Raw genomic sequence first — 23,030 nt, 5'->3', positions numbered from 1 at the left:
ATCATGCCCTGTGTGCTGATGAGTTTTCAGCCACCCTGTCAGTTACTAATGGTGATAAGATAGGGATGTATGTTGGTGCCAACCCCCTTCAGCATGCTTTTCTGTGTCATTCTCTCGATTGCCTTCCAAGTGGCGATCCTGGCATTAAAATCATATACAGAAATGGACAGTTGGTCAATCTGACAACTCCAGGCGAAGACCGAGGCCTCCCAAGGCATCATTAAGATTGCCGGTTTAGTGAACACTCTGTATTGTCTGCCATTTCAGAGCTGAACAAGTAACACGGCACAGACTTGTTCTCTGAGCATGTGACAACTTCAATCTTGTGGCCTGCATGAAGAAACTGAAGCAACATTGCAGGCGGCTCCAGCAAAGTTCTATCTCAAATCCAAGATTTCAGCTCATGGCCAGAGCTTATCTGCAACGGGTAAGAGTCATAGGGACAGAGTCTGAAGCACAGGAAAAGGCCCTTCAGTCCATTGAGTCTGTGCCAGCCAAAACCAAGAATCTAATTATTCTAATACCATTTTCCACTATTCGGCACATAGTCATGAGCATCTCAGCACTTCCCTTATCTTGGCAGCACACACTTTCAAGCTGATGCATTAATGATCAGACATGCACAAATTGCCAAAACAAATGCATCATTCTGGAGACTTCAAACATCAATTCTGAAATAAAGAAAAGTAAATCTGCCTCCCAAACTGAAACTCAAGTGAGCAGAACTTTCCAAATGATTGGTTGCAAACTCCTGTGAGGTCACGAGTAGAGATCTGAAGTGTCAAACTCCAACATAGTGCCGAGGTCAAATGTTGGAGCACAAAGCCCCTTCAAATCATTAAAGTTTTTAATAAGATGTGTATGGCCAATGTGCCTAAGCATTAAGACCTGAAAAGCTGCACCAAAACTCCTTGCACTGGTCAATGTAGGTACTACTTTAACTTGAAAACTCAGAGAATGAAATACCACTGTCCCCCATGTCCCCACCCTCAGGGTCACAGCTATTTTTCAGTACTGTTAAAGAGTTATAATGTTTTTTTCAGCAGCCCTGCCATAGAGCCATGGTCCTGCCCACTTTGCTTTGCAGATGCAAGACCTGGCATCATGCCAAGGTTCTCAACCACATTCATGTGTGCTGCCTGTGGAGGACTCTGAAGCTCAGGTGGCAGAACAAGGTACCAGGCACTGGAGGTGCTTCCTGGAACTGGCCTGCCAAGCACTCACATCAGTATTGAGAAAGTCACCTCTGCATTGGGCTGGTCATGCAACCAGACTGTCAGCAAAAGCAAACATTCAATGGAAAGTTCGAATCTGGAGTCTGCTTTTAGGATGGCCAAAGGAAGGGTACAGGGTACTCCGAAGGGTTCATCTTGCAGTTTTGATATTAACTTCCAATCCTGGGAGAAGTTTGCCCAAGATTATTACACCTGGCCCAACAAAACTTATGTTTTATTCATATGTGGGTTGTGGACATCACAGGTTAGTCCAGCATTAATTACCCATCTGTAAATTGTCCAGAGGGCATTTAAGAGTCAATCACATTGCTGTGGGTCTGTTACAAGTAAAACCAGACAATGTAAAGATGGCAGATTTCCTTCACTAAAACTTAGAGTGAACCATTTCTTTTTAAAAACAACAGTTTACAGTAATTGCATGGTGATCATTATACTAGCTTCTTATTCCAGATTTTTTAAAATATGTATTTATTGAAAAAATGTTTACTCTTTTACAAGAAAAATGGTTATAAAAATACAGAAAAATAGAAGTAACACTTTATTATATTACAGTAATGTTAACAATAAACTCCGTACTTCTCTATGGGATAAAATAGTCTCATATTAACTTAACCCTAGTTAATATAAACTCAAATTAAATGAAATCAAATTCAATTAAATTACAATCCAATTAAATTAATTTACATTACATTACACTACTCCACTCACCACCGAAGCTCCAGCCCATGGGAGCAACAGTTATTATACCGTATTTACTAGGCCTCTTCTCCCCCACCCCCCCAACCGGGCTTCCAAGACCACCATATATGGGCCCTTGAAGCTATACAGAGGCCCGAATCAGTACCGCTGGCAGGTCCATGTCGGTGTAATTTAGAAAGAGCTGCCATGTCTTATAAAATTGCTCTGTTCCATGCGCACCATACTGGTCAGATAATCTTGGGGCACGTGCTCCATCACAAGTCTGCATTACTCCACAAGACCTGGACGTTTTTCTACCTAGTTCATTAGAATGTTCTTCCTTACACAGTATGAAGGAATGTGAAATAACCTCTTCCCATGCTCACCCAGAGAGGGCAGATTCCATAATCCCAAAAGGAGGGATACCAGATCTGCCTTAGCTTCAATTCCCAGGATCTTCTCCAGCTCATTCACTATGGCACCCCAGTATCCGCAAATCTTGTAGCAACATGCGAGGGTGCCTATGCTGATTTTACATTTGAGACATCCTGGAAAAGATCCTCTCTTAAACTTTGCTAACCCTTCTGGTGCCATATGGGCCCTGTGAAGGATCTGCAATTGCATAGTTTGTGCTTTATTGCATTTTGAGCTTTTCTTTACATTCTCCCATATATCCTCCCATGTTTCTGATGAAATTTCTTCCCCCAATTCTTGATTCCAGATCCCATGGAGTGTCTCCATATTCCCCAAGGCACTCCCTCTCTGCAGCTGGTATATGATACTAATAGAGAGCACCTCCACATCAGAGCACTATTGTTTCTATGTCTGACTTGTAGAACTGAGCCAACAGCGCGATCTTCTTCTGTATATAACTCCTAACCTGAAAGTATGGGAAAAGGTCCCTATTAAGAATCCCATATTTCTGACTTAATTGGTTGAAAGACATCAAGACCTCTCCCTCAAATAAATCTCCCAAACAGGAGATTCCCTTACCCTCCCATACTCTAAGGCCAGAGTCCATTGACTCTGGACTAGATCCTGGGGCTCTCGCTAATGGAGTGAATGGCAAGGTCTTAAGCAAATTGCCTTCACCCTGCCACATTATCCTCCATGCTTTCACCATATTCAAGATAATTGGGCTCTCTCAGTGCTCAGCCACGGATCGCATCTTGTCCATAAATAGTGAATTAACTAAGGAACATCTCGCCTGTGAGGCCTCAACATCAAGCCATATCGATCTCGAGTCCTGACGCACCTAGTCACCCACGTATGACAGCAGGGCGTCTATTTGGTATCTCTACAGAACTGACAGATCCATGCTCCCTGCAATATTCTGCAGAAGTTGCAGCTTGGTAAATTTAATTAGGGGGTGCTTACGTCACCAAATAAAGGATCCAAGCCAACCGGTAAACCTCCACAATACCAATCTGGGTAACAACAACAGGAGCATCCTCATAGGATATAATAGCCGAGGAAGAATATTCATTTTAATCAGGGCCATAGGGGCCTAGCCACAATATTGGTAGTCCCTCCCATCGCTGCAAGTCCTGCTTTATCCTCTCAAACAACTGTACAAAGTTAGCTCTCTACAGCTGATGGAAGGTGGGGTAATAAAAATTCCCAGGTCGAGAAAACCTTTTTGTGACCACCGAAAAGGAAACTGCATTCCATCCTCCGGTTCCAGCACTTCCACCAATCCTCCCATGGGCATGACTTCTGTCTTTGCAAAATTTATCCTGTATCCCAAAAAACTGCTGAATAAATACATTTTTTTGTATTAGCTGGGGTATGGACTTTTCCGGCTTAGCCGGAAACAGAAGGACATCATCCGCATAAAGGGTAATTTTGTGCTCCCCAACTCTCACCTTCGGTGCCACTATTTCAGGGTCCTTTCAGATGGTCTCCGCCACTGGCACAATTACCAAGGTGAATAGCAGCAGTCAGAGAGGACAATCCCTGTCAGCTGCCTCTTCCCACATTAAAATTGGTCGATTTGACACCATTCGTGATAACTGCCGCCTTGGGGTTTCTGTATAACACTGCCACCCTCCTAGCGAAACCACCCCCCTTGGACCAAAGCGATCTAAAACATCAAACAGATAAGACCATTCCACCCAATCAAACACCTTTTCTGCATCCAGGGAGACCACCAAGCTCAGAATCAATCTCTGTGGATATACCTGCACTATATTCAATACCCTCCTGATATTATTGCAAGAGCTGTGGCCCTTGATAAAACCAGTCTGGTCCTCTTTTATAATAACAGGCAGGACCTTTTCCAACCTCAAAGCCAAATATTGAGTCTACATTCAACAGTGAGATAGGACACTCAATCCTCAGGGTCTTTCCCTTTCTTATAAATAAGGGAGATATTGGCCTCCCTAAGGGAGGGCGGAAGGCAGTCCTGGCTATACGAATGATTATACATCTCCAGAAGTGGTTCAGCTAACATGTGCAAACACCTTGTAAAACTCACTCGGGAACCTGTCTGGACCTAGTGCCTTGCCACCTTGGAGCTGCCTTACTGCTTCTTGCACCACTTGTAATGTCAGAAGTGCATTTAAAAGTTAGACCTGCTCTGTGTTTATACTAGGGAGGTTCAGGTTTTCAAAAAAGAATCCCATTCTTGCTACTCCATCTCCACAGCTCTACGACCGGTATAACTCTGTGTAGAATTCCCAAAACCTGGCATTAATATTTTTCAGTATCTACCTGGCTTACCCCCATATTCGAACCCTTCACCACTTGTGTGTGTGCTGAGTCCAGAGCAGCCCAGAGAGCCATGACCCATTGTAACGGAACCACAGATGGTCTGTTATAATGTGCTGACTCGGCTGCTTTCAGCCAGGCCTCAAGCATCCGCTGCTGCTCTCCTCTCTGCCTCTTTCTTGTTGTTGAATATGAAATAAACAGACCCCTTAAATACACCTTGGTGGTCTCCCAAAGAATCCCTTATAAAGTACTGTGCAAAGATGCCATGCCTCAGCAGAAATGGATCCATGCGCTTAGCGCCATGTGCCTATTTCACTACCCTTGGTCTTAACATCCAAGTACACTGCCGCATAGTCCGAAATAGTAATGTTCCCAATCCTGCAGGTCAACACCAAGTCCACACAAACCGACAGAATAAAGAACATGTCAATTCTTGCGTGGCATTTGTGTGGGTTTGAGTAAAAGGTAAAATCTCTCCCATTAGGATAGAAACACCTCTACACATCCACTAGCCCCAACTCCTTATACAAGTCCACTAGCTATCTAGACTGCAGAGGTGTACCCAACAGACCCCTTGGCACTCTGTCTATCCCAGGGTCCATGAGACGATTAATGTCCTCTCCTATAATCATATGGCACACCCCAAGAGCCATTAATTTGGAGGTTGCATCAACTAAAAATTGGAGAGGATGCGCCAGGGGCTGGTAAATGTTCAGGATGCCATTCTCTTCTCCATGTACCAGAGCCTTGAGAATGATTAACTGTACATGCCCATCCTTGATTTGATCTGGCACCTGAAATGAGAGATTTCTTCATACCAGTATGGCCACTCCTCTGCTTTTGGAGTCGAAGGAGGAGAAGAATACCCTGTTGTATCCCCTCTTGCTGTAACTTCAGACGTCCCCCATCAGTTAAACTTGTCTCTTGCAGTATAGTGATGTCAACCCTTTCCTTCTTAAGGTTCGAGAGCACCTTTTTCCTTTTAATGGGGGATTGGCTCCCCTTTATATTCCACATGCACCACCTCAACAGATTACCAGCCACAACTGCACACTGCAGCCCGCGGTCCACCGAGAGGAAGAAGCCCACTCGATGTGCAGCAAGTGGAAAAAACACAAACTTTATCAAATCTAAAAACTATTCCTACAAATGCTACTAAAACTAAGAAACTAATCACTACTCCTAACTTCAACAAATAAACACAAAAAGCACAAATCACTAGAGATCTTCCCCCTCGCCCATAGGGGCCATTCATTCCCAACCTTACAGCCATCCTGGCTCCTTCCAATTAGGGCCGTGCCCCAAACCTAGGCAATGGAAAAAAAACGTTATTTACATTCCTGAAAGTTAACAATGGACGCCATCCGCTCCCCTCCATATCTCAACCCCACACATCGTTACACCCCTCACCCAGAACAACAGAACAGTAAAATAACAGATAATTATCAAACGGTTACAATATTAAACAAAGCAAATTTTACATCAAAGCAATACCAAGCCTATAAGGCCAGAAACCATGAAAGGGAAAAGAATAAAGAAAGAGAAGATAAATAAAAATATCACGCCATTGTCCGCAAACATCTTTTCCTCTAAACCCCTCGGTCAAAGTCTATTATTTCAGAGAGTTCACAAATTCTTTTGCTTTTTCCGTTGAGTCAAAGTATAGACAGATTCCCCATAATGAAAACATAGTACCGCCGGTACTTCAGAAATTATTGAATATTTAAGTCTCTTAATTTTTTCTTATCATCATCAAAAGCCTTCGTCTTTTTAATTATGGCGCCAGAAAAGTCTTGAAAAAACATTATTCTTGAACCTTTATATACCAGCGACTGTGGATCTCTTCCCAGTCTTCTGGATGTTTCTATTATTAAATGCTTTTCTTTATTGCGGAGTTGCACTAGGACCGGACGGGGGGGCTAATCCGACTTGTATTATTAGTGAGCCACGAGACATGTTTGGGTTTAAAATTCATACCCTCATGTAGATGCAAAGGCAGTTGGGTACTTCTGCCTCACAGGATCTATAGCTCCATTCATTTTAATGGGGTTAGAAGGGGAGACCAAACTGGGAATGGACCTAATACTCTCTAACCCTGCAAAAAAATGCGCAGCTAGTTGGCTGCCCATATTGTCAGAGGATTTCTGTTTTCCAGTTTCACATCCTCACCTAACTCATGGGTAACGGAGAAGCATACTGTGGTTTGTGAATCACAGAAGTGGTCAAGGGAATAGCAGCAGTAGAAGTGCAAGGTTCGGTTCTGCCACGCAGTTCTGAAAATGGTACAGCCAGTGAGTTGGCAAATTGATATTTGCCTTGAATAACTCAACACATTTAGGAATGGACAATAAATACCGAGACAAAGTGAGGACTGCAGATGCTGGAGATTAGAGTTAAGAGTGTGGTGCTGGAAAAACACAGCATGTTAGGCAGCATCCGAGGAGCAGTAGAATCGACATTTCGAATAAAAGCCCTTCATCAGGAAAGAGGCTAGGAGCCTCGTGGTTGGAGAGATAAATGGGAGGGGAGTGGGCTGCGGAGGGGGAAGCTAGCTGAGAGTGCAGTAGGTGGATGGACATGAGCGTAAAGGTGGTAGGTCGGAGGGGAGGGTAGAGCAGGTAGGTGAGAAGGAAGATGGAAAGGTAGGACAGGACATGAGGGCAGTGTCGAGTTGGAGGTTGGAACTGGGATAAGATGGGGGGGGAGGTGAAATGAGGAAACTGGTGAAATCCACATTGATGCCATGGGGTTGGAGGATCCTGAGGCGAATGATGAGTCATTCTTCCTCCAGGCGTCAGGTGGTAAGGGAGTGGCTATTGAGGTGACCCAGGACCTGCATGTCCTCAGCGGAGGGGGGGGAGAGGAGTTGAAATCTTCGGTCACAGGGGCGGTGGAGTTGGTTGGTGCGGGTGTCCCGGAGATGTTCTCTGAAGCGCTCTGCGAGAAGGCATCCAGTCTCCCCAGTGTAGAGGAGACTGCATCAGGAGCAATGGAAACAGTAAATGACAGGTGTGGAAGTGCAGGCGAAACTTTGATGGATGTGGAAGGCTGCTTTGGGGCCTTGGACAGAGGTGAGGGGGGAAGTGTGGGCACCGGTTTTGCAATTACTGTGGTGGCAGGGGAAGATGCCAGGAGGTGGGGGGAAAACATGGGCCTGATGAGGTAGTAGTGGAGGGATCTGTCTTTACTGAAAGCGGATAGGGGTGGAGAGGCAAATTTATCTCTGGTGGTGGGGTCAGTTTGTAGGTGGCAGAAATAGCGGAGGGTGATGCGATGTATACAGAGGTTGGCAGGATGGAAAGTAAGGACCAGGAGGGCTCCGTCCTTGTTGTGGTTGGAGGTATGTGGTTCGAAGGCAAAGGTGCAGGAAGTGGATGAGATGCGCAGGAGGGCATCATCAATCAGGCGGGAGGGAAAATTTCAGTCTTTCTTTGCTCCTCGGATGCGGCCTGGCCTGCTGTGCTTTTCCAGCACCACACTCTCAACAATAAATACTGGCACAGCCAGTGACATTCAAGTTCCATTAATTAATGTAAACAGTAGTGTCTGAAATACTATATAGGGCAGACTATAAGAACACATAATTTTAGCACAGAGTGCAAATGGATTGAAAAGGAAAAAGACAGATAAATGTGTACTGTATTCAAAGTATTCCAGATATTCCCCTTTGACTTTTTTTTAAAAAACTGAATGGAAAGTATTCTTGTTCGCGCAGACATGAGTGATGCATGCTGCCCGATTCAATGTCATAGAAAAATAGAGTCATAGAGATGTACAGCATGAAACAGACCCTTCAGTCTAACCCGTCCATGCCGACCAGATATCCCATCGCAACCTAGTCCCACCTGCCAGCACCTGGCCCATATCCCTCCAAACCCTTCCTTTTCATATACCCATCCAGATGCCTTTTAACTGTTGGAACTGTACCAACCTCCACCAATTCCTCTGGCAGCCCATTCCAAACACACACCCCACTGTGTGTGGAAAAAGTTGCCCTTTTGGTCCGTTTTATATCTTTTCCCTCTCACCCTAAACCTATGCCCTCTAGTTCTTGACTACCCCACACCAGGGAAAAGACTTTGTCTATTTATCCTATCCATGCCCTTCATGATTTTATAAACCTCGATAAAGGTCACCCTTCAGCCTCCAATGCTCCAGGGAGGACAGCCCTAGCCTATTCAATCTCTCCCTACAGTTCAAATCCTCCAACCTTGGCAACATCCTTGGAAATCTTTTCTGAACCCTTTCAAGTTTCACAACATCCTTTCGAAAGGAAAGAGACCAGAATTGTATGCAATATTCCAAAAGTGGTCTAACTGATGTTCTGTACAGCCTCAACATGAGGTCCCAACTCCTGTACTCAATGCTCTGACCAATAAAGGAAAGCATACCAAATGCCTTCTTCACTATCCTATCTACCTGAGATTCTACTTTAAACGAGCTATGAACCTGCACTCCAAGGTCTCTTTGTTCAGCAACCCTTGGACCTTACCATTAAGACCTTACCATTAAGCCCTGCCCTGATTTGCCTTTCCAAAATGCAGCATCTTGCATTTATCTAAATTAAACTCCATCTACCATTCCTCAGCCCATTGGCCCATCTGATCAAGATCCCATTGCAATCTCAGGTAACCTTCTTCGCTGTCCACTATATCTCCAATTTTGCTTTCATCTGCAAACTTACTAACTAAAGCTCTTATGCTCACATCCAAGTCATTTATATAAATGATGAAAAGTAGTGGACCCAGCACTGATCCTTGTGGCATTCCACTGGTCACAGGCCTCCATTCTGAAAAACAGCTCTTCACCATCACCCTCTCTGTTCTACCTTTGAGCCAGTTCTGTATCCAAGTGGCTAGTTCTCCTTGTATTCCATGAGATCTAACCTTGCTAACCAGTCTCCCATGGGGAACCTTGTCGATCATCCTATTGAAGTCACATAGATTAGATTAGATTACTTTTTAGATTAGATTAGATTAGATTACTTACAGTGTGGAAACAGGCCCTTCGGCCCAATAAGTCCACACCGACCCGCCGAAGCGCATCCACCCAGACACATTCCCCTACATTTACCCCTGCACCTAACACTACAGGCAATTTAGCGTGGCCAATTCACCTAACCTGCACATTTTTGGACTGTGGGAAGAAACCGGAGCACCCGGAGGAAACCCACACAGACACGGGGAGAATGGCACAGTGGTTAGCACTGCTGCCTCACAGCGCCGGAGACCCGGGTTCAATTCCCGCCTCAGGCGGCTAACTGTGTGGAGTTTGCACATTCTCCCCGTGTCTGCGTGGGTTTCCTCCGGGTGCTCCGGTTTCCTCCCACAGTCCAAAGATGTGCAGATCAGGTGAATTGGCCATGGTAAATTGCCCGTAGTGTTAGGCAAGGGGTAAATGTAGGGGTATGGGTGGGTTGCGCTTCGGCGGGTCGGTGTGAACTTGTTGGGCCGAAGGGCCTGTTTCCACACTGTAATGTAATGTAATCTAATCTAATCTGTAATGTAATCTAATCTAATCTAAATGTGCAAACTCCACACAGTCGGTCGCCTGGCGCTGTGAGGCAGCAGTGCTAACCACTGTGCCACCGTGCCGCCCACTAAGATCACGTCCACTGCTCTGCCCTCATCAAACTTCTTTGTTACTTCTTCAAAAAAAACTCAGTCAAGTTTGTGAGACATGATTTTCCATGCAAAAAGCCATGTTGACTATCCCCAATCAGTCCTTGCCTTTCCAAATACATGTACATCCTCAGGATTCCTTCCAATAACTTGCCCACTACCGTCAGTCTCATTGGTCTATAGTTCCCTGGCTTGTCCTTACCCCCTTTATTAAATAGTGGCAACTCTTAGCCAACCTCCAGTCTTCTGGCACCGCACCTGTGACTATCGATGATACAAATTTCTCAGCAAGAGGCCGAGCAATCACTTCCCTAGCTGCCCACAGAATTCTAGGGTACATCTGATCAGCTCCTGGGGATTTATCCAATTTTATGTGTTTCAACACATCCAGCTCTTCCTCCTCTGTAATATGGACATATTTCAAAATGGCACCACCTATTTTCCTACATTCTATATCTTTCATGCCCTTTTCCATAGTAAACACGCGTTCAAAGTACTTGTTTAGGAAGCAATTACAGAAAGATGGCTCAGGGTTGGACAGGACTGGCAGCTTAATGTTCCAGGATACAAATGCTACAGGAAGGGCAGAAAGGAAGTCAAGAGAGGAGGGGAAGTGGCGTTTTTGTTTAGGGATAGGATTACAGCTGTACTTAGAGAGGATACTCTCGGATATACATCCAGGGAAGTTATTTGGGTGGAACTGAGAAATAAGAAAGAGATGATCACCTTATTGGGATTGTATGATAGACCTCCTAACAGTCAGAGGGAAATTGAGAAACAAATTTATAAGGAGATCTCAGTTATCTCCTGTGGCTCCACACAAAGGCCGCCTTGCTGATTTTTGAGGGGCCCGGTTCGCTTCCCAGTTAGCCTTTTGTCCTTAATGTATTTGTAAAAACCCTCTGGATTCTCCTTAACCCTATTTGCCAAAGCTATGTCTCCTTTTTTTCCTCCTGATTTCCCTCTTAAGTATATTCCTATTTCCTTTATACTCTACGAAGGATTAACTCAATCTATCCTGTCTATACCTGACATATGCTTCCTTGTTTTTCTGAACCAAACCCTCAATTTCTTTAGTCATCCAGCATTCCCTATACCTACCGGCCTTTCCTTTCACCCGGTCTCTGGACTCTTGTTATCTTATTTCTGAAGGCTTCCCATTTTCCAGCCATACCTTTACCTGTGAACATCTGCCCCCAATCAGCTTTTGAAAGTTCTTGCCCGATACCATCAAAATTAGCCTTCCTCCAATTTAAAACTTCAACTTTTAGATCTGGTCTATCCTTTTCCATCACTAAGTAAAAACTCATACAACATGGTTTCTGGCTGCAAAATGCTCCCCCACTGACAACTCAGTCACCTGCCATGCCTTATTTCCCAAGAGTAGGTTATCTTTTGCACCTTCTCTGTAGGTACATCCACATACTGAATCAGAAAGTTTTCTTGTACATGCTTAACAAATTCCTCGCCAGCTAAACCCTTAACACTATGGCAGTCTCATACTATGTTTAGAAAGTTAAATTTTCCATCATAACCACCCTATTATTCTTACAGATAACTGAGATCTCCTTATAAATTTGTTTCTCAATTTCCCTCTGACTGTTAGGGGGTCTATCATGCAATCCCAATAAGGTGATCATCCCTTTCTTATTTCTCAGTTCCACCCAAATAACTTCCCTGGATGTATATCCGGGAATATCCTCCCTAAGTACAGCTGTAATCCTATCCCTTATCAAAAACGCTACTTCCCCTCCTCTCTTGACTTCCTTTCTGCCGTTCCTTTGGCATTTGTATCCTGGAACATTAAGCTGCCAGTCCTGTCCAACCCTGAGCCATGTTTCTGTAATTGCTATGACATCCCAGTCCCATGTTCCTAACTATGCCCTGAATTCATCTGCCTTCCCTGTTAGACCTCTTGCATTGAAATAAATGTAGTATAATTTATAATTCCTACCTTGTTCTCTATTTTGTCCCTGCCTGCCCTGACTATTTGGCAGGCTTCTTTTTTCAACTGTATCAGTCTCAGATTGATCTCTTTCTTCACTAGCTCCCTGGGTCCCACCCTCGCACCTCCTCCCGAGCAGCTCTAGCAAATCTCCCTGCCAGTATATTAGTCCCCTTCCAATTTAGGTGCAATCCATCCTTCTTGTACAGGTCATTTCTACCCCAGAAGAGATTCCAATGATCCAAAATGTGATCCTCTCCCCTGCACCAGCTCCTCAGCCACGCATCCACCTGCTCTACCCTCCTATTCCTGCCCTCTCTAGCTCGTACCACAGGGAGTAATCCAGATATTCCTACTCTTGAGGGTCTCCTTTTTAAATTCCAGCCTAACTCACTTTATTCTCCCTTCAGAATATCATCCATTTACCTTCCTATGTTGTTGATTCCAATGTGTATAGTGACCTTCTGCTGGGCCCTTTCCCCCTTGAGAACATTCTGCACCCTCTCTGAGACACCCATGATCCTGGCACCAGGGAAGCAACACACCATCTTGATTTTTCGCTGCTGGCCACAGAAATGTCTGTCTGTGCCTGAGGCTAGAGAGTCCCCTAACACAATTGATCTCTTGATACCTGACATACCCCTCTTTGCATTAGAGCCATTCTCAATACCAGAAACCTGGCTGTTCGTGCTATATTCTCCTGAGAATCCATCAACCCCTACTTTTTCCAAAATAGCATTGAAATGGGGATTGCCACAGAAGACTCCTGCACTACCTGCCTACCTCTCTTACCTTTCCTGGAGTTAACCCCTCACGTGACTGTATCTGGGACTTCTTTCCCTTCCTATAGCTGACATCCATCACACCCTCTTGCTGTTGTAAATTCCTCATTGCATCTAATGGTTGCTCCAACTAATCCATTCGATCTGATCGGATTTGCAACCAACAACATATATTGCAGATAAATCCTCAGTAATATGTAAACTCTTCCTCAATTCCCACATTCGACAAGAAGCACATATCACGCTACTAAGGGCGATTTTTGCTTCTTTCAATCTGCAGACCCAGAAAATAGCATTGTCTTATTCCTCTAGAAAACACTGCTACATGTCTTGATAGTTGGCAGCTTGCGGGAAAATTTCTAACTCCTACTCCTATCCCACGAATATTGGAGCTGGCACTCATACTAACATCGCATCTATAATGCATTAGAATCTGGTGAGTGGCAACAGTGAACACAACGTTTCAATTCGTGTGTGTAACAAACAGAGCCAAAAAGCCAAAAGTCAGTGGAAATCCCCAACACACAGGCAGTAGATTACAAGTTACCCAGGATCCACTTGAGGGCAGCACCAATTCACGACCCAAACATTGGGCCAATTACTCAAATTCTCAGCAGAACACTGATTAGAACTGTAAAAAGCAGTAATATTTTCACAAGTTGTTTTATATATATTTGGTCAATGAGTTAAAGTAGCAAACAGCTTCCAGTTATTAAACTCTTTCATTCTCACATTTTTGGCCAGTCAATTTACTTTTTGTTAGAAACTGCGAGTTGCTGGTCAATGTTTTTTAGTATTTCTTTGACCTAACTTCCTTCTTTCACTCCCACCCCATTTTATTCCTGTCCTCATCTTGTCATGCCTGATTGTGCCACACACGTGCATGCACGTACACACACACACCTTGAAAATCTACAGGTCTCACCCTTCTTTCCAAATCCCTCCACATTCTATAAAATTCACTCATTTTCCAAGACCACTGGAACATCCATGACTTTAACCATTGATGCCCCAGCTTTCAGCTGTCCAGACCCAAAGCTTTGGAATTATCTTTTTGAACCTCTCCACTTTTCAGCTCATTCTCATGCTCCTTAATAATGACCACTTGGTTCACCAAGCTTTTGGTTCTCCTGTCTTAATAATATTCCTTCAGATGGCTGCCAATAACGCCACTGGAAAGCACCTTGAAATATTTTGTATGTTCAAGGCACTTTATAAATGCAGGTTGTTGTTGAGCAGTACAGACCAGTCCTTTGTGACTACAAAGCTCAGCTGAAGTTAGAAAATAATGAAGTAGGAGAAAAAGAAAAGGAGCAGTCTTTCTTTGCTCCTCCACACCTCAATTTAAAATGACAGTCTTAAGGTTTTCAGTCAATGTCATGCAGAGGTGCATCTCAATTTTACCTCGTCCAAATCAAACAAGAGCAAAATGATTTAAGAACAGATTATATATTCCAGATTGGATATTTTAATTTGCAATGTTTACTTAAAACGATTCAACACTTACGAGATGGGTCCATGACAATTGCTCTGGATGTTTTCCAACAATTGAGGAGGGGCAACTTCTTTACAGAGGTAGTGGTGAGCATCTGCAGTTAGCCTATAGTATCCATCGATTAGTGAGACAAATGAGAAGCCTTCTTTCAGGGACGGAAACTCAACTTCCTATGTCAAAAACAAAAGCAAACTGTATTTGCAAGTGAAAGTACACAACAGTGTATAGTTTTATAGTCGTTCTTAACTCACAAACAATGTTGTTGCTTCTCTGCAAAGCACAAGTTGGAACAAAGTTCAACCCAAGTTAAACAGAACGTAAAGGAGCAAACGTTCAACTATACACTTGACTTATTTCTGCAGATTGGCTTAATTGGAGCTATTGGTTTTACATCGTAGAAAATTTTAAATCATGTCAGCTTTGGTCTTGAGAAATGTCTCACACAATGAATCAATCACCCTCAAAATGGATTTTTAAAATTCTTTAATGAGATATCAGCATTACTAGCAATACTTACTTTTCCATTTCTAGTTACTCTTGAACTGACTTGATTTGTTAAGCCATTTCAGGAGTAGTTAAGAGTCTGCCAATTTGTTATGGATTTGGAGTCACACGCAGGTCAGACCAAGTAAGTATGGGAAATTTCCTTCCAAAAGGATATGACTGAACCAGATCAGTTTCTGAAGTAGGTGGGTCTGATGTTCAGCCTATGACTCCTGGAGGGAAAGAAGTGCATGTATTGAGCTGTCTTGTATCCAGTTTCTTTTGTATGCCCCTTGACTCAAGCTACCTGACTTGTTACTGAAAGTCTATCCCGTAGTTAAAGTCTGAAGAGACCAAAGAAAGGAACAGCTACAGAAAATGTACAAAAATAACCTGGATAATGAGGCACCTGCTTCCATTGATATACTTGTACGACACATCACATTTCAGTCAGGAATGCAGAGGAGATAAGAATGAAATGCAGAAAATACAAATTAAAGAGAGAGTTATAACACTATAACTGAAGGTAGCAAACAACATTTCGGACACTACTGAAACATTGACTTTTTTTTAAACTGTACACCAATACCATTTACTTCAAAGACTTCAAAGTGCAAGATGTGGAATCAATGTGGGTAAAACTAAGAGATCACTGCAGGCTCCCAAAACAGCAGTTACACTGTAGCTCAGAATTTTCAGAATTGAGAAATGAGACATACAAGAAAGGTATCGTAGTAATCTTGGTTGGGCTTAATCTGTAATGTAGTTTGGGTGAACCAGGTTATTAAAGGAAAGGCTGGCCTCCATCCTAGAATCTTGGAAAAAGGAGCTGCAAAGATACTAAAGGCATGGGTTATAATTTTCCAAAACGAATTATATTCTGGAAGAGTGCCAGCAGATTGAATAATGTTGTTACATTAGTTATTCAAAAAACGAAAGGAGGCAACAAGATGGAAACTATAGGCCAGTTAGCTGAACATCTAATGTAGGAAAATTGGTGAAACCCATTATTAAAGAGGTTACAGCAGCATAATTAGAAAATCAGCATGGATCAAGCAGAGTCAACTTTTAGTAAAAAGAAGAAATTGGGTTTAATTTGAACTTATTGTGGAAGCAACAAGCAAGGTGAATAAAGGGGAACTTGTAGATGTGCTGCACTTGGATTTTCAGCATGTATTTGATAAGTGACACACTAACACTAAGTGCAAGATAAGTGCACATATAGAGAATAACAATGTCCTGGATAAAGATGATCCAGTAGTTCAGTGGCAGTGTCTCTATCTCGGAACCAGAAGGCCTGGGTTCAAGTCCCACCAGCTCTAAAGATATGTAATAACATCTCTGAACAGGTTAATTAGGAAAATATTTTTTTAAAAAAGGTAAAAGATTGGTTAGTTAAGAGGAAAAGAAGCAGAGAGTAGGCATATATAGGTCCTTTCCAGGTTGGATAGTGAATGATTATTGATCAGTGCTGGGGCCTCAAAAATATATAATGTCTATCAATAACTTGGATGTGAATGTTTTGGTAGCTAAATTTGATTAAGACACCAAGATAGGTAGGGGAATCAGTTGTCAAGGGAGTACAGGGTCCAAAGTGACACAGTTTAGGTTAAGTAAGTGGGAGAAAATTGGCAGATAGCATATAATATGGGAAAATATGAACTTAACAGCTATGGCAGTAAGAGGAAAAAAGCAGTGTGCTATATAGATGGAGAGAGCTTATTCAATTCCGAGCAGGAGTGATCTGGGTGTGCTGGTACATGAATCACAAATTGTTCGTGTGTGAGTACAGTAAGTGATTAGGCACATGAATGGAATGTTGGCATTTACTGCAAAGGGAATGGAATATATGAGAAGGGATGTTTTACTGCAGTTGTAAGGAACACCACTGAGACAAACCTAGAGTGTCATGTACAGTTTGGGTCTCTTTTTATTTGAAAAAAATGATGATATAATTGTGTTTGAAGCAGCTCAGAGAAGTCTTATTCTTCTTATTCCTGGGATGCAGGGCTTATCTTATGAAGAAGGCTTTAGCAGGTTTGGTCTTTGGTCACTGGTGTTTAGAAGAAAGAAGATGGTCTTATTGAAACCTATAAAATTCTGAGTGATCTTGATAAACAGATACCAGGAGGATATTTCCTTTAGTGGGAAAGACTGGAACTAGGGGGACAATGGTTGAAGAATAAGAGGTCTTGCTTTTAAGATGGAGATGAGAAGAATTTTCTCTCAGAGGATCACTGAAGTATGAGAGTCACTCCTCCAGAAAACAGTGAGGGTTGGATCATTGTATTTATTCAAAACTGAGTTTGATAGATTGTTGCTAGGTGATGGAGTCAAAAGTTATGGAGGGCAGATGGGAAAGTGGCGTTGAGACCACAACCAGATCAGCCATCATTGGAGCAAGTTAAAGGGGTGACTGGTTTACATGCTCTTCGAGGTGCTCATTTTTATTAATTTGTGGGATGTGTACATCTCTGACTGGTCAGCATTTTTATTAGTTGTCCCTTGTGTCCTTGAGAAGGTGATGATGAGCTGCCTTCTTGGACCAACGTCGTTCACATGCTGTTGGCTGACCAACAATGACCTTAGAGAGGGAATTGCAGGATTTTGACCCCAATGATAACCAGGGAACAGCAATTTCCAAATCAGGATGGTGTGTGGCTTGGAGGGAATTTGCAGATGATGGTATTCACATGCATCTGCTTTCTTTGTCCTTCCAGATAGAAATCATCATGGGTTTGGAAGATGCTGTCTAAGGATTTCAGTGAATTAGCAGCACATCTTGCTGATAGTACACACTGCTGCTAATGAGTGTTGGTGGAGGAGGAAGTGAATGCCTGGGGGTGTGGTTTGCTTTGTCCTGGATGGTGTCAAGCTTCTTGGGTGTTGTTGGAGCTGCACCCATTCAGGCAAGTGGAGAGCATTCCAACACACTGCTGACATGTGCTTTGTAGATGGTGGACAGGTTTTGGGGAATAAGGAGGTGACTTATTCGCCACTGTATTCTTAGCCTCTGACCTGTTCTTGTAATTTTTGTGAGACAAGTCTTGTTTCTGGTCAATGGCAAACCCAAGAATGTTGAGAGTGGGGGATTCAATGATGACATTGAATTCAACATGGAATGTCAAGGGGAGGTGATTAGATTGCCTCTTATTAGAGATGATCATTGCCTGGCATTTGTGTGGCGTGAATGTTACCTTCCACTTGTCAGCTCGCACCTGGACATTGTTCGGATCTTGATACATTTGAACATGGACCACTTCAGTATCTGAGAAATTGCGAATTGTACTGATAGTTCTGTAATCATCAGTGAACATCCCCACTTTTGACCTTATTATAGAGGGAAGGTTATTGGTGAAGCAAAGAGATGTTTAGGCCTTAGAGACTATCCTGAGGAACTCCTGCAAAGATATCATGGAGCTGAGATGCTTGACCTCTGACAACCACACCCATCCTCCTATGTGCCGGGTATGACACTCTGTCTTTAAAGCTGTGCTAATGAGGCACTCTCAGGGAGACACTGGAGATGGACACATCACACAATTGCTTTGTGCCTTCAAACAGTGTTTCCCTAACGTTCAGCAGTGAGCTAAGGAATGAGTACCTCCTTAGTGTACTGCAGCCAATTGCGAACCTATTTGTGCAAGAATTAGTCGACAGCTTAAGAAAGAAGGATTCAATCACAGATTATATGTCGATACTATAGACTGAAAAACAAGCTGCAGAAGTGGAGCAAGTGACAGGAAGGCACAGTCTGACACAATTATTAAGCCACAAACTATCTCCTTAGAATGTTTCAAAACAGATGAAGTAACCTACAAAGTAATACTATAAGCACAGGCTTGTTTACTTGATTATAGTATTTGATAAGCCTTCAGCATAGACGGTGAACTTTTATCACGAGCCTGTATATTCATGACAAACCATTCTATATAGACAGAAGGACACTTGCACTGCCCAGGAGAAATAGAATGTTTACATCAAGGGAATAAAGCCTGACTTTATCAACATAATGTGCTGAATTGCAAAACTAAAGAGAAGGAGCTGAGCTGACAGACAGGGATAACTGGTTACGAAGAAAATTTCAAAGATATTTGATGATTACCATACATGGAAACATCCAGTGAAATTTATACATGTACTGTGGGTCTTAAGTACATCACCCCTCTTAGTATAAAACTATTGAGATAACAAGTCTTCGTAAATCCCATGAGAAATTCAGAAGTGACTAAGTACTTTAATAACAAAACTAATCTTTTCCATTATGGAAATCTAAGTGAGTTTCCTCATCCGCTGAAATCAGAAACTGTAGGAACAGGACCCTTGCCCTGAGACACAGTCATTATTCACAGAGTAGTTATGCGACATGACAGTCGAAAAGTTCCAGTGTATTTACATCATACGTTTGAGGCTGCTGCCTTGTGATTGAATGGTTGAGAAACAAAGAATCAAAAAGAATCAAAACGGTTGTCTGGCAAGCTGTTGGGGTGGGGTGGGGGGAGGTGATGAGGTTGGGGAGGGTGTGTGCTGTGGAAAGGTTTGTGTTTAGAACCATTATTCAGATTTATAACCTCAAACTGAACTGGAACAGTGAGAGGAGAGAGTTCTTTCGTTATTCCACAAATACCGGACATAATTATACACATCATCCTTCTAGATTTATAATTTTATCATATAGTTCCAACAACTTAAATGGTTGAAATTATTGCATAAGCAGTGATTAATATCATATTCAAAAATGCAACACTATTTGCAAGTGTACTGAGCTAATAAAGGACTCCTCAGCTTCCTCAGTGACTAGTAATTGTTAAACACATCACCTGGTGTTGGGCTACTTGTTTTATTTTCTAATGCTAAATGTACAGCACTGTTTGTGCCTTTCCACAAGTGCACAAGGTTTTGTACTATTGCTTCAGTGGAGGAGTTTGGTTGTGCAGGGGTCCTGGCTTGTATGATGCCTGATGAAATCCAATGAGATGGTTGAAACCATTTGTGCTGCACCTCACTCACCTTCTCCTCAATAGACTGCTGAACCTAGCTAGTGTCTGCCTTCCATCTCATAACCCATGTGCAGCAACCTCTACCAGCAGATAGCCTGTGGATCATGTACAAGCAAAATGTTGCTGACATGGGAGATCCAAAATAAAAACAGAATGCTGGAGAAACTGAGAGGTCAAGCAACATCTATGAAGAGAGGAACAAGAGTTATTGTTGAGTCCAGTATGACTCTTTTATTTGAAACATTAACTCTGTTCTTCTCCATGCAGATGCTGCCACACTTACGGAGTTTCTCCAGCACTTTATTTTTATTCCTGCAGATCAAGGAATGGGAAACATGGGAAGTCACAATCAAGTTCCTTGCGACAAATCTTCATTTGCCCATGACAGGCTTTGAACTTCCACAGCAATGTGATCCTTGAAACAAAAACAGGGTCACATTGGGAGAGCTCTCCATTTAGAGCATTCACCTACGAAGAATTTGCACATTGAATTCCTCCAACTGGTTCAGGAAGTGGGAAGCTGGATCGTATTCTTAACTACATCTCCTAATTTCTGATGGAGGACAAGGTTTGTTTACACTCTGACACTCCCCACTGGCTTGATCCATCTTCATGGAGAAAGCATGGGCATGTAGGCAATGACATCATCAGCATGGGCAGGCAATTACATCATCAACATGGGACAACACAAATTGGAACCAATTCCAGCCGCAAGCCTGGATCTTTCTCAAAATGTACTATGCGTGCTGATTAAAAGCTCAATTTTGACGAAGAACACGACAAAGAAATCAAATACGGAATATATTTCACAGACTCTGCAACTAAAAACAACCCTACCCCCCCCTTATTATGCACGAAGCTTCTGATGTATGTACCGAAATAAAATGATCCAAAGCATTAAAACAACTGATTTCATTTACACTGTGCATAACTTCTGACTAAGGCAAACCTCTTGACACAAAAAAAAAATGCATTCCTGCCTGCACATGCAAATGAGGTAGGCACATGGACACAGCTTAAAACCAAGGGACTTCCTGTTTTCAACAGAAAAGAGGAGAATTCTTTTTTTCTCAGACTGTTATTGGTCTGTGGCATTGTCCTCTCCCGAGAGAAGTGAAGGGCAGGGTCACTGAATAATTTTAAGGCTGAGTTAAATAGACTGCTCGTTGGTAAAGGAGTCAAAAGTGTACATGGGGCAGACAATCAGATCAGGCAGGATTATATGGAATTGCAGAGCATGCTCGGAGGGTTGATCAGCCTTTCTCTTCTAATGAATTTGTTTATCATTCTCAGACAGCTCATTTCCATTTTGTGCCTACACAACTGACCCAGGTGCAGGTGAAAATCAGAGTCAATTATTCCAATGTGTATTAAGGAAACAACTAGAACCTCTAACTGCATTATGGTATTTGAATAATCATATGACAGTACTATAATTGATAAATCAGCTGCAACGTAGTTCTATAAAGTTTAAAGGTTACAAATTGCAGATATTTTCCAGTAAACTCATTTCATTTATGTATCAGCTTGAGGTGGAAGAGTTCTAATTTACTTTCTGTTGAAGAAAGTCAGCATCTTTGACATGGTGATAACCTGGGCTGCATAAGCTTCTGTTCGATTGAACCAAAGTAGCATCAATCACAGAAAGCTCAAAGTTATTATGAACATTAGAGGCAGCATGAGAATCTGAGTGACCACAGAATGTAAAAACATCTTGCACTCAGTTAAGACGTTACCAAGAGAGGTACAACTGGTTTGCACTGCTAGTTTTATTAAGGTCAAGCACAAGCCTTGGCAACATAGTAAGAAGAATAATATTTTGAAATTTTCTTGTGTGATGAGGCAATGCCCCTTCCTGGAACAGAAACAGCTTACTTCCTTAGCTTTAGAGCAAGTCGAATAAGGCAGAAACATGTTGTAAAAGGACAGGATAATGCAGAATACATATACCATAGGCTTCCTGTTCTTACACAGCAGTTAGTTCTCATCACTGGTTCAAAAAGGAATCATATTTAAATCAGGACAAAACATTCAATGTAATCTTTCACGGTCATGACGAATTCACCATTGACATGCAGTGTTAAACATCAGTCTTGAACAACAGGATCTATAAAACAAACTGGAGACTTTGTAACCACTGAGAATCCAGAGGAATTCAGCTCCAGTGCTCAAAATAAGTTTAATTTAAAGACATCATTATCTTGTTAGCTTGACACCAATAGTGAGGAAAATGTTCAAATCTACTATAAAGGATGTGATAACTGAACAATTAGAAAAGAATGACAAAATCAGGCAGAGTTGGCATAGATTTATGAAAGGGGAATTATGTTTGAGAAACTTGTTGGTATCACTTTGAGATGTTACTTGTAGCACATGTAAAGGAAATCCGGTGGATTCAGTGTATTGGCATTTTTCAGAAGGCTCTTAGTAAGGTTCCGCATAAGTTCATAAATAAACTTAGAGTACACAGGAATGGAGGGAATATATCAGTACGGATTGAGAATTGGTTGTCATAGAGCTATACAGCATGGAAACAGATCCTTCGGTCCAACTTGTCTATGCCGACCACATATCCTAAATTAATCTAGTCCCATTTGCCAGCACTTGGCCCATATCCTGAAAATCCTGCTATTCATATACCCATCCAGATGCCTTTTATCATGTTGTGATTGTACCAGCCTCCACCACTTCCTCTGGCAGCTATGGTAAATATAGGGGAATTGGTCTGGGTAGGTTGTGCGTCGGTGTGGACTTGTTGGGCCGAAGGGCCTGTTTCCACAAAAATAAAATTCCACACATGCATCATCCTCTGCATGAAAAGGTTGCCCCTTAGGTCTCTTAAATCCTTCCCCTCTCATCTTAAACCTACGCCTCTAGTGTTTGACTTCCCATCCCTGGGAAAAGACCTTGGCTACTCAGCTTATCTATGTCCCTAATGGTTTTATAAACCTCTAGAAGGTCACTCCTCAGCCTCAGACATTCCAGTTAAAATAGCCCCAGCTTATTCAGCCTCTCCCTGTAGCTCAAAACTTCCAACCCTGGCAACATCCTTGTAAATCTTTTCTGAACCCTTTCAAAT

General features: G+C 42.5%; 1 protein-coding gene across 5 annotated transcripts in view; it reads right to left on the bottom strand.

The window, feature by feature from the left end:
- Positions 1–23,030, bottom strand: part of LOC122562420 (tyrosine-protein kinase JAK2) — a 270,607-nt gene that overhangs the window by 43,321 nt on the left and 204,256 nt on the right. For all 5 annotated transcript variants that reach the window (XM_087996459.1, XM_087996471.1, XM_087996450.1 and 2 more), the window contains one exon: positions 14,481–14,638. In XM_087996459.1, the coding sequence (XP_087852585.1) occupies positions 14,481–14,638 (158 nt within the window). The remainder of the gene's footprint in view (positions 1–14,480; positions 14,639–23,030) is intronic.

This window comes from Chiloscyllium plagiosum, unplaced genomic scaffold, assembly GCF_037043375.1.
Source record: "Chiloscyllium plagiosum isolate Xiang-an unplaced genomic scaffold, Cpla_swu_hap1 HiC_scaffold_2, whole genome shotgun sequence".
Lineage (NCBI taxonomy): Eukaryota > Metazoa > Chordata > Chondrichthyes > Orectolobiformes > Hemiscylliidae > Chiloscyllium > Chiloscyllium plagiosum.
The sequence above is the reverse complement of the archived record's forward strand: the minus strand, read 5'-3'. Positions and strand labels throughout refer to the sequence as shown.